The 12,764-nt window shown below is 36.0% G+C and overlaps 1 protein-coding gene across 2 annotated transcripts in view; it reads right to left on the bottom strand.

Annotated features, from left to right (window-relative positions):
* The window catches only part of PRKN (parkin RBR E3 ubiquitin protein ligase), a 702,734-nt gene that overhangs the window by 266,517 nt on the left and 423,453 nt on the right, over positions 1 to 12,764 (bottom strand). For both annotated transcript variants that reach the window (XM_033056630.1, XM_033056631.2), the window contains exon 7: positions 2,158 to 2,294. In XM_033056630.1, the coding sequence (XP_032912521.1) occupies positions 2,158 to 2,294 (137 nt within the window). The remainder of the gene's footprint in view (positions 1 to 2,157; positions 2,295 to 12,764) is intronic.

Raw genomic sequence — 12,764 nt, forward strand, 5'->3', positions numbered from 1 at the left:
GAACGAGTGAAGTTACAACATCACTGCTTAGATTCTTCATTCTGTAAAGCATGTTGAAAGAGAATACTTTCAAGTGCACATTTTTTTAAAATGTAGAACTGCTAACATGACACAGACAATTGACAGAGGTTGCAATCATTGAGAGAGAAAAGGTATTGCAATTGTATTACTGTTACTACTGCTATTAGAACTGCTTCAAGGTGGAGTATTTTGAAAACAAGTTTCTGATTTGGGGAATTCTGAAACTTTGAGATCAGCAATACTTTAGTCTTCCCAAATTTAGCTATTGTGACACTTAGAGTACAACACAGTTGAGGCTAGACTGGCAGCAACAGCTTCTTTTCCATTCCCTCAGCTGAACTCTTATCTCACTTAAACAGCAAAGTACACCCATCCTTTGTGCATCCTTTACAGCATCCCTTTCTTAAGCCAAACCTATGCCTTCCTCACCACTCCAAGACTGAAATTGCAACCCTGAGCATCTCAGCACCATCTTCTTGCGTTTTCTCCTCATCCCATCCCTACTCTGCTTCCACCATTCAATTCCCATAATGTTCGACTTCAGCAAACAGAAAAAAAACTGACTGGCAACTGCCAGTCAGGTGTAAAAACTTCTGAAAACTTTATAGCCTCCTCTCTGAGAAAAAAATATCTTCTGAACTAAGCAACGGGAGTTGAAAATATATGGAAAAATCCTAATAGAAGTTTAGTGCAGCATGACTAGGAATGGGTTTAGGGACAGAAGAGTCATTAGTTTCACATATCAGCCTGAACTGGAGGAAGCCCTGTGACACCAGCCACAGCAGCAAGGAGGCCCACAAGTGAGGAGAAAGATGAGCTGCCTGCCGCACCACTGGCATAACTGATTAACCTAAGGAGCCAACAGAAAAAATGGAAGAAAATCAATAAAAGAGGGGGGGAAAGGAAGGTCTCTACTCAAGCAGCTTATTAATTTGCGTGGGAGCAGAAACGGATTAACTTCTGGAGAAACAGGGAAGGAGGCTGACATTGACCACACAGTACTATGCTAATATAAAGGTCAAGGAGAGAACACTGGGTATAAAGTTGCTGTTCAGTTTCTCATAAAAATTTTCCTGCACATTAAAAACTACATTGTGTAGAATGACATCAGTGTGTAAATGCAGTAGCTGTTTAGGGGGAAGTAAACGAAGACCTGGTAACAAAACATAAACAACAATTCTAGTGAAATGTGAGGAAACCTTGCTTGTTCATGAAGCAATTAAAAAGAAATTATTTTAAATATTTCTTAATACTGTACTTTCAATATTCTCAAGGCATGTTCTCAGATTAAACAGATGCCACTTTGCCGATATCCTTTGTCAATTTTTCTCCCATCTAGTGGGGTTGGAAACTTATTTATCAGTCATTCAGGTACCCAGGCAAATCCATCTGCTATGCAGCTTCTAATATGCTGTAAAGTGATTCTCATACCATGATACAGCACTTGACACAAACATATATGCTGCCATTCTAATTTAACACCAAGAAAAGACAATGTTATGTATAGAATATACTTCTTCATAGCAAAATTCTTGACAATTTTGCAGTCCACATGCCATTGTAATTGACTCAATTCTCAGAACCGATATTCAGTATTCCATTTAACTCTTTGTTAAGTCAAGCTTTGTTTCTCACTCAAGTAAAACACACAACTACATTTAATTCAGTGAGGTGATAATTAGCAGCAATAACTTCACCAAAAGGAAGATTATTTAAAATTCCTGTTGCAGTCCTTTTTCATTAGTACTTGAAGACAGACCAAGAAAGTTAATAATTAACTTAATTTGAAATTGAAAATGTGAAGGTCAAAGTATTTTGTTGTTTTTTTTAAAACCAGAGTGTAATGCTATCATCTGCTTGCACTTCATGATTATAAAATACTAATGTGAAGAAAGCAAACATTTGATTTTAAAAGAAATGCCCTTTAAAATCCAGTTAATTCTCCAGTTCAAATGCTTAGCAAGATCCACTTCAATATTCAAATATTTTCTCCGACAAATTAAACAAATCTTATGAACACAGTATAATTCCACTGATATACACAAAACTAATAGGTGATAAAAAAATTGCATCTTACCTTGAAATCAAAATCACATTAAAACAAATTCAGTTTGAAAAAAATCACTTGAAACATACCTACACAGGGGAGGGAATAGCCAAACTCTGGGTCATGGATGAACTGGCGGTCATTCAGCATGGTCACACAGTATAAATGGAAGCAGTCCAGGCAAATGACATGGCGATGCACACATTGGAACACAAGCACAGGACTCCTGTTAAAGACAAAGTAATGAGAGTGATGAGCAAGGACTGGACAGAACTCCACAAAAAGCTTAATTTCAAACTCCAAATTTAATAGTTATTCTTAATTCTTAGTACACAGGATTGTTACATACATAAAAATAGAATTTATCCTGGCATATTGCAGTACTTTTAAAAGGAGATGGTTTTTAATATGAATCAGATATGAGGAAATCGAAGTAAAGCTTGACTGAAACTTCACTGAAAAGTAAAACCTAAAGCAAGAAAAGTCTTTTAGTAAAAAATATACTTTGTATGAGGTGAGGACATATGGTAAAACATTAAATAGCGATAGGTAGGATAAGAGAGGAATGCGACAATCTAGGAAAACTAAAGATTTTGTGAAAACCACTATGCGCCTTCAGCCTCTCAAGGCAGTCATTTGAACTCTGTAAAAAAGGCATTCTCTTAATAATAAGTAATTCAGCTTCTGCTCAGAGGTGTGGGATTCAATCTGGGAGTGAGACACCTAAACTTAAGTACTGGGTATAAATACCGACCCATATGGGAAGTGAGAAATTCCTGCTATGGTCAATACACTTAGTGCAGGCTGGAGCTGATAAGCCTCCAGGTACCTGCAGTAGGGTGAGTTCAATCACAAATTTGGCTCCACTGCCTGTATGGGTTAAGTCTCCATGGACCATTACAGGAGTACAGACACTCATCACACATGCAGAGACCTAACTAAATATGGCTATCCCAAGCCTGACGCAATTCTGCTTGTGGAGATGCAGAGGAAACACTTGGAATAAGTGAGGACAAACAATTTTACTCCTGAGTTGGCCTGCACTCAGAGACTCTCCAGTGATAGTCACAGCAAGCCAGAGAGCCAGTGGTTTCCAAAAGCCTGCCCAGGACCAGCACACTGAAGGTGAAAGAAAAATTGAGTAATACAGAAAATGTTACACACACTTGAAATGTGCCTTTGCTGCAGGAACACGCTGATCAAACCTAATGGCTTTCCTCTAACATAGGTTAACTTCTGCTAACTCCTCATGGACATGACTGTCCATTCCAAAGTAAAGTGTGCTACACATTTTTTCTTATCTTTCAGAGCTGTTAGCAACCTCAAATCTCAAAATGACAAAAATAAAGAGAGGTGTTAAGTTGAACACAACGGTGAAATTCCCATTCAAATCCTGAATTATTTTATTCCCTTAATTTGCTTTTGAGTGAACACAGGCAGAAATTTACCACAAATTTCTTTTTTTTTAGCAACTAGGAAGAAGTAGACTTAATTTGAGAAATAAAATTGTGAATTCTCATAATTTATGGTACTCCAGGAGACAAGTATTGGAATACAAAATGAAATACAGGAAGACTTGTGATAAAATCATTAGAATTAGAAATACTGCTATATCTTCTCTAAAACCTCCTGGATGATGCTTTGAAAACTGCCTGAAACAGTAAAACACAAAGGCTTCAATGTGGGAATTCAGCTTCAGAATGTAATCAGTATTTTCACATACTGTATATAAGCATTTAATCTTCCATGAAAATATGTTTTAGTATTGTACATACTACAGAATTCATGGCAGTGTGTTAGTATCTCCAAAAATATAATCTCTGTGTTTTAAGGATTTTCTTGAATAAAGCAGCTTAAAACTGAATTAAATAAACCCTCCCCATTACTAATCCTTATTAGTTGCCCACTTGCTGTTCTGAATGTATCGAATAATAATTTTAAAAAGACAGCTATAAGGCAAAATGAGAAGCTGACCTCTATGAGTTTAGCTCTTGATGGTCACCAAATGGAGGAGTAGAGAAGCAGTTATCTTGTCCTACAGTACAAAAGTCCCTATGGTCACCAGTCAAATATAACCTTTAGAAAAATACCCCCAATATTTCTTCTTAAATTGCAGATATAATCAAATTTGCCTATAGTTTTAATGGATATCTCCCTTTAAGTGTTAACTGCTCTTTTGCATTACTTCAGTATCTGAGTATCTTTTCCAGTTTCATGGGAAGCTCTCTGGTTCTAAATTTACACCTGTCTGACCATCACTTCAAAGAAAAAATACATGTGTGTGGTGAAATGCATGAGAAAGCCATCAAAAGTGGAGTATCTTAAAAAAGCCAGGCCAGAAATGAAAATAGTGTTATTAATATTTCCACCTAATCAATACTAACAGTGCTTCATTATGCAAATGAACTACTATGCCTAGTTTCTGCTGTAAATTGTTTTGTGATAATTGATTTTGCTTATTAATGTATCACAACTTCTAAAATTGAAACTAAAGTCTCCAGAAGGGGCATGGTCATACATGTACATATTTACACTGCCTCTTTATTTATCTTAAATTTATCTTAAATAAATAAACGTGCATCTTTATTTTATCTTAAAAAATGCAATCTTTTAACACCATCAGACTCCAAGTAACGTGTACAAGATAGATATAAATCTGGGTTATGACTGTGTCAGAAAAAACAAGCTTGGCTTTCACAGCTCTTACACTGCCCACTAATTTTTCAGCCCAGGCTATCTGTGTCATAAGGCTTTGAGAAACTCAATCTGTATGCAAGGCAGATTTATCTAAATCCATTTGGCATTGGAACAATTGCTGCAGTCCAACATTTGCAGATTTTGTATCAAAAGAATGAAATTTTAGTTTCAAAGGGGTATAAAAGTCTTGTTCCTGAGATCAGTAAAAATGAAGATGTAGAGATTATGTTCACAGTGTCCAGGTGAAGTTAGTGAATAGTCATTTAGAATAACCCTAAGAGTTATTGATAGAAACCTTGCTTGAACCAAACACAATTTATTTTAGAAAGGAGTATTATGAAAGCAAAAGAAAATTGCCACAGTGTAACAAGGTCTCTTCCTCAATCTAACACAACAGACTAGTAAGGTAAGTCTGATATATATTTTAGAAAGTGTTTCATAGGTTCCATTTACATAATGTGTTTGGCTGAATTAGAGGCCTCATGAGAATAATATATAAGAAAAATGTTTCTCACAGCAAGGGATAAATTGGTCCTTTTTGTTTACCAATTAGGAATGTAACCACTTTTAAAAATTGAAAATTCAACATTACAATGCATCACCAGAAATCTCCATAAGAAGCAACTCACTCCTGTGCTTGGATTCCTTTTCATTAGAATTTTATCAGTGTGCATTGACTTAAATGAAAAAGAAAGACAACCCTAAATGTTTCTGTTTTGTCTTGGACAACTGTGGCACAACAACAGCATCACTGGAAGTGCTTTCTGATCCATAAGCCCTTTCCTCCTTCCCTCCAGAGCAGCAAGGTGCAGATAATTCTCAGAGAGACTACCACAGGGTACTGGCTAAAGAAAGATACAGACTTTATCTTGTTTAGGTAAGAAACATTCTGAGATACTGATTGTTCTAGTACATCCCAAAAACCTTATGCTGGTTATTGTTGTATTGAGATTGAGTCCAATGGCTATGGATATGAGGGGCTACTTGGCATAAGGAATTATTTTTGGATATAACAGTGGATCAGTTGATCTATCTTCCAATGCCTACTGAAAAAAATAAGGGGCAATTTCTCTCTTTCTTGGTCCTTACTCTTAATGTTTTGAAAAAAGGTAGACTGAATAAAGGTTAAACAGCATAACACATATGTGAGACCATTATTTTTTATAAAATGTGAGCAGCCACAGTCTGAAGCACTTTGGGGCAAGGACTACATCTAAGCCTGTAGGAGTATGTGAAAATGATGTTGGACAAATCTGTGAAACTGCCTTGAGGTCATTTCTAGGTGACAGTTTGATTTTTCTCACCTCAATCTCAAAATCTTAACCTAATAATAATAAAAAACCTTAGCAGCTGTCTATAAGGCTGCCTTGATGGGATTACAGTCAGCAAAGCAAAAATAGCCATGTGGGATTCATTTCTCTGCAGTAAATAAATATGAATACACACAGCTATATCAGAGTCTTTAACCCCAACTATGAGTACTATATTTATCATAAAACACTTCTGTATTTCTAGCACATTTTTCCACTTTGGCAATCTTCCTGCACTTCAAAAGGCTTACTATATAGGCACCATGAAAAATTTAATTTCTAAGTGGATCTCTATGTCATTCCAAAGCAGATCTCTTTTAGGTTTCAGGTCAGCACTATTCAAGAAAAGGTGAATCACTGAAAAAAAATGTGTCAGGGGAAAAAAAAAGGAAAATATAAACTTTGGTGACATAGACACTACAGGCATTCTCCTGCTTCATAAACAATAAAAAAAAAACAAAACCAAAACAAACAAAAAACCCCCACCAAAAATACTGTCCTTGGGCAGCAGTCAATCAGTTTTGGCTCTATCCTTGCAGCAGAATAAAATTACAATGCCCAAATCAGCCAAAATATTCACCCATCATGTGGTTTCCTCATAGAACTGTATGTAGGGTAATATAGTCTTCTAATTCCTACAAAGTTGGTGACACTTCCAGCTTGCCTGTCTATCACACACATCCCACAGTCTTATTCATAACTATTGAAAGAATTGCCTGTTTATCATGCTTTAAGAGTGTGGTTTTCTTACCATGAAAATACTTCCAGGTAATTTCTGATTGAATATGTTATTAAAATCCATTAGAAAGAAGCCAATATTTCTATAAAATATAAATATGGAAACTATAGAAAAATTGCCACAGTCATTTGTGGTTTAGAATTTATACCGTTTGAAGGAAAGTAGAGCAGCAAATCCTCCTTTTCAATGAGCAATATGCTATTATGGATTAATAGAAACAGTGACCTATCTGTTACATGCAACTTGTGAGTAACAATGCAGGTCCCAAATATTTAGACAAGGGTAGGCATTTGAAATGGGTATTAAGATCTTACCTGAGAAAAGAAAAACTACTAGGAAAAGCACTAAGAAAGTAATATCAGTGATATGACTTTGCAGTCAAGAATCCATCTTTCATGGACTTTTAGGAAAAGAAAAAGGTACATCCCTACTTTTCCTTTCCTAAGGGATGAAAATATATCTTTACATAGGTTGTGCTAATTAAAAAACCCAGTATATATAAATAGAGTATTATCAGAAAACTAACATATTAAATCCCTTAAAGTAATAACAACAACAACAAAAAAACCCTGTTTTTTTGTCTTTGATCACTTGCCACACAATGCATCAAAGGTCATGAAATGAAGGTTATGAACACCATGAGACATCACTGTGCACGCTTGAATTTTCTGGCTGTGCTTCTGTATAAAAATGTATTCTGACCCACAGCTGTTAACTTAAAGAGGCATTGGCAAGTGAAATCTGACCTATTTTCTCCTCTGTTACATGTTTTCCTCTAAAATGTGCTTTCATGTTTCTTATTTCTGCTGGAAAGCAGCGCCAAGAGGCCAGAACCCAGAAACAGCCTGACTGTACTAAACCAGAATATGAGAGGAAAAAACAGGCACGCTTAAAATTAGTGCACATGATGGCAAGTACTCCTTTCAGCAGTGTTCCTGTTAACTCTGTTAAGGGTTTTTTCAGGGTATGGAAATGGCAAACATTATTGCCTGCAAAATCTCTGATCACTGTGGCAGGCAACAGCATCTGCTGACCAAGGACATGTGCAAAGGAATTCTGTGTTACATGCACAGGTACATTCGAATTAGTACCTGGAACTACGTGTGTGCTCTGCCTGCTTGCTCAGACATGCCTTGTATGAGCTCTGTGCTCACACACAATAACCACCCTTGCCACTAAGGGTTGAATCATGACATCAAGGAGTAGAAGGTGAACAGGCTGGAGGAGAAACATCCTGTAATCTATCAGATCCAGTTCACAGTCTTCCTCTGCACAGCAAATAACCAACAAATCAGACATGCTTTGAAAGGAGATGGGTAGAACCCCCTCCTTTTCCTCCACCTGTGCTTGTAAAACCTCGCTAATGCTGCACTGGAGAGAAAAGAAAAAGATCTTGGTAACAGAAGGAAAAGACAACAAATGTGAACAAAGGCACAGCCCGTAAACTGCCCTAACCCAAACCCTGGTTTTCCTGCTGGTTACCCTTTGTAGCTTGCTGAGCTCCAGCTTACTGTGAAATGATTCCTCGATATTGACACTTTGGCATGCAATGACATCCCAAACCTGTGTCCCTTGTACTCTCAGCTTTTGCTATCAAAGGATGGCAAATGCTTCTTTCACCCCTCCCTGGATTTAAGCTGGGTCACAGTGGGCTTTCCTCTCCTCTGAGGCAGCACCCAGCCCTTAGCAGCACAAGCAAAACTAGAAGTCCTGTAATACAGATTTATGACAACAGAGCTTTAGTTTGGTCTGTTTTCTTATTACCACCACATCTTGCCAATTTTTTTTCTTATTTTCCATTCCCAAAAATCAAACGTTTTGAGATAGCCTGTGAAAATCAATGTGTCTGTAAACACATTTTACAGAAGAATGTTCCTAACACAAAAGAGAAGACACAATCATGAGCTCTTTTTGCCTTCTTGGGGATGCTTAAATCCCTGGAAAAGGAAAAGAATATTGGATATTATCTTAAGGGATGCTATAATATTATACTTTTCATTCCCTGGGACTCCAGGAGGGACTAGAACTTTTGGATAAAGCACGTCTCCACTGTGTAAATTTCAGTTATTCCCTTCCAGTTAGCTTTGAAAATACACCCTGGTGCATGAACTTTAGGACTGTATTTCTTAACACAGAGAACGAAAAAAAAAGGCTGAAAACAAAGTAAAGTAGAGAAGTGGAGAAGAGGGGAGAGGAAAGAAACATGGAAGAGGAAACAGAAGGTAGAAAGGATACATTAAGTGCATTTGCTCTTAGATAATTATCTTTCACTGCCTTAGTATTATTTTTTATGCTTTTTCTCATCTTTCTTTTCAAATAAGGATATTCAATTTATATGTTGATCCAAACAATAACTTGAGGGTGCTTCCCATTAAATGAGTCTTCAATCTGAACCAAAGATATGATTATTGTCTTATAAAAAAAAACTACCCTAAAGCTATTGTTATAACAAGACATTTCTTTATAGAAATCCTTTTTATTTAGCTCCTCACTGTCTTTAAAATTTAAGATAATATTTTATCCTTTCCTCCTCAAGGCAAATACCTTAGCATAAATGTCAAGATGCAGTTATCTGAGAACACCTTCTGCATCAGCATCTCCACTCAAAGAAAAGAACAAGCCTTGGGCTAGTAAGTCTCACAGAAGGCATTCTGACTTGGCAGATTTCAAATGTTCAAAGCAGTCGATTATCTTTACTAATCTGGAGAAAATAGTTTGCAACATCCACCAAAAAATTGTACTAGGAGTGAAAGTGGTTTCTTATATCATATTCATATTGTGAATTTCTGTTTCTGATTTTATTACAGCTCTGTGTCATAACTGTAGAATTTAAATGCCCAACTTGCATTCAACTCAATGCTTAAATTTAATTTCCCTCCTCCTTCTTTTTCCCTACATGCCAAAGAGTAAAAGAGTAAATGAAATCAACTTTCCAACTAGGAAAAAGCCAAGAAACACCACCACCACCACACCCTCCCCATCCAAATTAAGTTGTAAACCCCCCAAAAAATTATTATAAATTTTAGGAAGAGTAATTTCTGAATTTGGAACTGTGACAATAAAAACACGCAGAAAATTCTCAAGATGTATAGTTATTGAACCCAATTCAAAAGAAGATTCTGGAAACTCAATTTCAGATGCTTGTTTTCTATTTAATCTCGGCATCGATTTTCATTAGTTTTATCCTGCCTAATTGGAGGCAGGCTGGCTGGTCTTTCAAGGAATGTATCTATATATGAGATGTAACGTACTGCTCTTTGTACAGGAGTACTCAGGAAAAAATCTGCCTTCCTGACCTAATAATCTGTGTTACTCTAAGGAAGACTGACATCAATCTAAATAGAACTTTGCATTCCCATAGGAATACCAGATCTTGACACCCAAACAATGTGCAGAGTACAGTTAAAGTCAGCAACAAACAGACCCATGAGATTTCTCCTTCTCCTACACTTACTGAATATTGCAGGAATGGAAAAAAGGGTATTCACAATACTGCTTTATAATATCACCTCTGAAAATCATGTAGAAGCTGTTTGTCATGCTAACAAGAACTGACATATGACAGAATTGTAGAAAAAAAAATTGTAGTGGCCATTCCCTCTGTTCTTCAAGCAGGACAGGTTTTCAGGTAATGAAATAATGATATACTATTCATATAAATGTCACAGAACTTATATGAAGACTCTTACTGGAAAGTGAGTGTGCCTGAAAGGTCACATATCTCAGGGATCTCACTAAAACTTCACTTTTTTCACAAGCTTTCCCTTGTTTTAATAAAGCAGCTTACTTCCCACCTCACACGTAGCTAGTTATATGGACTGACACAGGGTGAGGGAAAAGGCATATGGAGTTTTGATCATACCCTTTCCTTGACCTCCCTGATCATTTACTTAAATAAAAGGATGCAGCAAGCAAACTCTGCAACGTTTTCATAGGTACATAACAGCCGCAATTATCAGCACTAACGAATAGTTTTGACTCATCATGTCTATCCCAATTCATATTGAGTCTTCTGTTACACACTCTCTCTGCTGGAAGAAGTAACCTGGCCTTGGGAGAGAAGACAGGTTAAAGGTAGAAATTTGATATATATCCCAGTAATTTCTAAGGAAGAAAAAAAGAATTATAAATTCAGAAATTTTAAAAGGCATTCATTAAGGTAAGTTATTTTCTGACTTTGACTTCCTTTTGACAACTCCCTGAATACACCATACTTAACTGTATATGAGCTGGGGTCTGGATTATAATCTAGCTATCAGGAAAAAAAGGAGGAATAAAAAGAACAAGGAGATCAAATGGAAAACAAGAAACCCATAATTTGACATAATAATAAATAAAACTTGTTTGACATTTGAAATAATAAGCTGGAGATGCCCTGCAACCAGTATGGATAATATAACTACTTAAATTCATAATCTACCTACATTTGTTCACAGACTGATCAAACCGTAAACAATATGCAGACTTTTCACACCAAATTGTGAATTTCTTCTATTACCATGGCAAAGAGAGGATATTTCCACATGGGTTCTAAGAGTTGGTTCAATTCTAGAATCTGTACACCACTGAAATGTGTCCAACGAACACATTTGGACTCTTTGACAAAACCCTTCCTGCTCCTTTTCTTGTTCAGTACCACCAGACATACTTTATTATGCAAAACATACTGACAGAGCAGAGCATCATTTAATTCAAAATGTAGGTCAAAATAACAAACATTTCCCAATACAAAAGTTTATGGAACTCTCATATTTTTTCTGTTTCAAATTATAGAAGACATGAAAAAAATGACAACCCCACTTTGGTATTTACCAATTATCACTGGAAATTCGATCATTCACCAATTTCTATCCTCTATTTTTAAGGGAAGCATTCAGACTATTGTACTTTCTCTAATCAGTTGAAACATTAGATATGAAAGCTGTACTCCAAGGTATAGTTTTTACCTTTAAGTTGTACTTGGAGTTTTTATACTCATAAGTTCCTAAAAAAATCAGCGCTGCTTAAGAGAGGACATTCACCTACTTTGTTTCAGACAAAAGCTTTAAACAGATAAAAATACAGAGAAATGACTTGATTAGATTTTGGTTTCTACTTCAGATGCTGTGCAAAAATAAACTCTGAGATTAAGACTGTATATGGCAAAAAATAAAAAGGGATTTTTTATGTTAGCAATCAAGTAAAAGTACATTTGGTAAACTGTAGTCTGCAGATTGTAGTCAGATAAAATAAGGATAAAAACTGAACCACAAAAAAGCAGATTTCCTGCCTCAAAAACCTAAGAGATGCTTAGAAAAAAGCTGTTCTTAAACTAGGGAAATCTTGCTTCTTTGTTATGTTTCAAAATAATCAAAAATGCCACATGGTATATGGTTCTATTCACAGAATAAACTGCAATACTTCCATGGGATATTAAATTCCATATCCTAAGTTACAACTCACGTACATGACCCATGTAAAACATTATTCAATGACACTGTTATCGAGTTTACGTGTAACAATACTGAGAAATGAAATGTCAATAGATGCTTGATATTTACTTTCAAAATAATTCTAATTAATATATTTTCTACCACATATATACTGTCAAACTCTAGTCTCACAAAGACAGAAACTTTTCTGGTAATAATGAAGGGAACCTTGAAATTCACTGATGAGGATTGGAGGGCACATAGAAAATGCAGTTGTGCAAATTATGTTAACAAGTAAAGACAAGGGAGAGAACAAACTTGTCTGAAATCATACATCCTCCTCTCAGTACATTTCATGTCTTGAAAGTAGTTAATACATAGGTTTTATGCTTTCTTCAAGAGAAAGGGTGTTGCCTTGGGCCTGGCCACATTTATTTCTAAACAGATGGACACAGCATAGACTTCGATTAGCACAAAAACAATGCCTGAATCTGGTAGGAATTTGTTGTTACTTCTCTGCAGTAAAAACATCAATGTGC

Source organism: Catharus ustulatus, chromosome 3, assembly GCF_009819885.2.
Source record: "Catharus ustulatus isolate bCatUst1 chromosome 3, bCatUst1.pri.v2, whole genome shotgun sequence".
In the NCBI taxonomy this organism is placed as follows: Eukaryota; Metazoa; Chordata; class Aves; order Passeriformes; family Turdidae; genus Catharus; species Catharus ustulatus.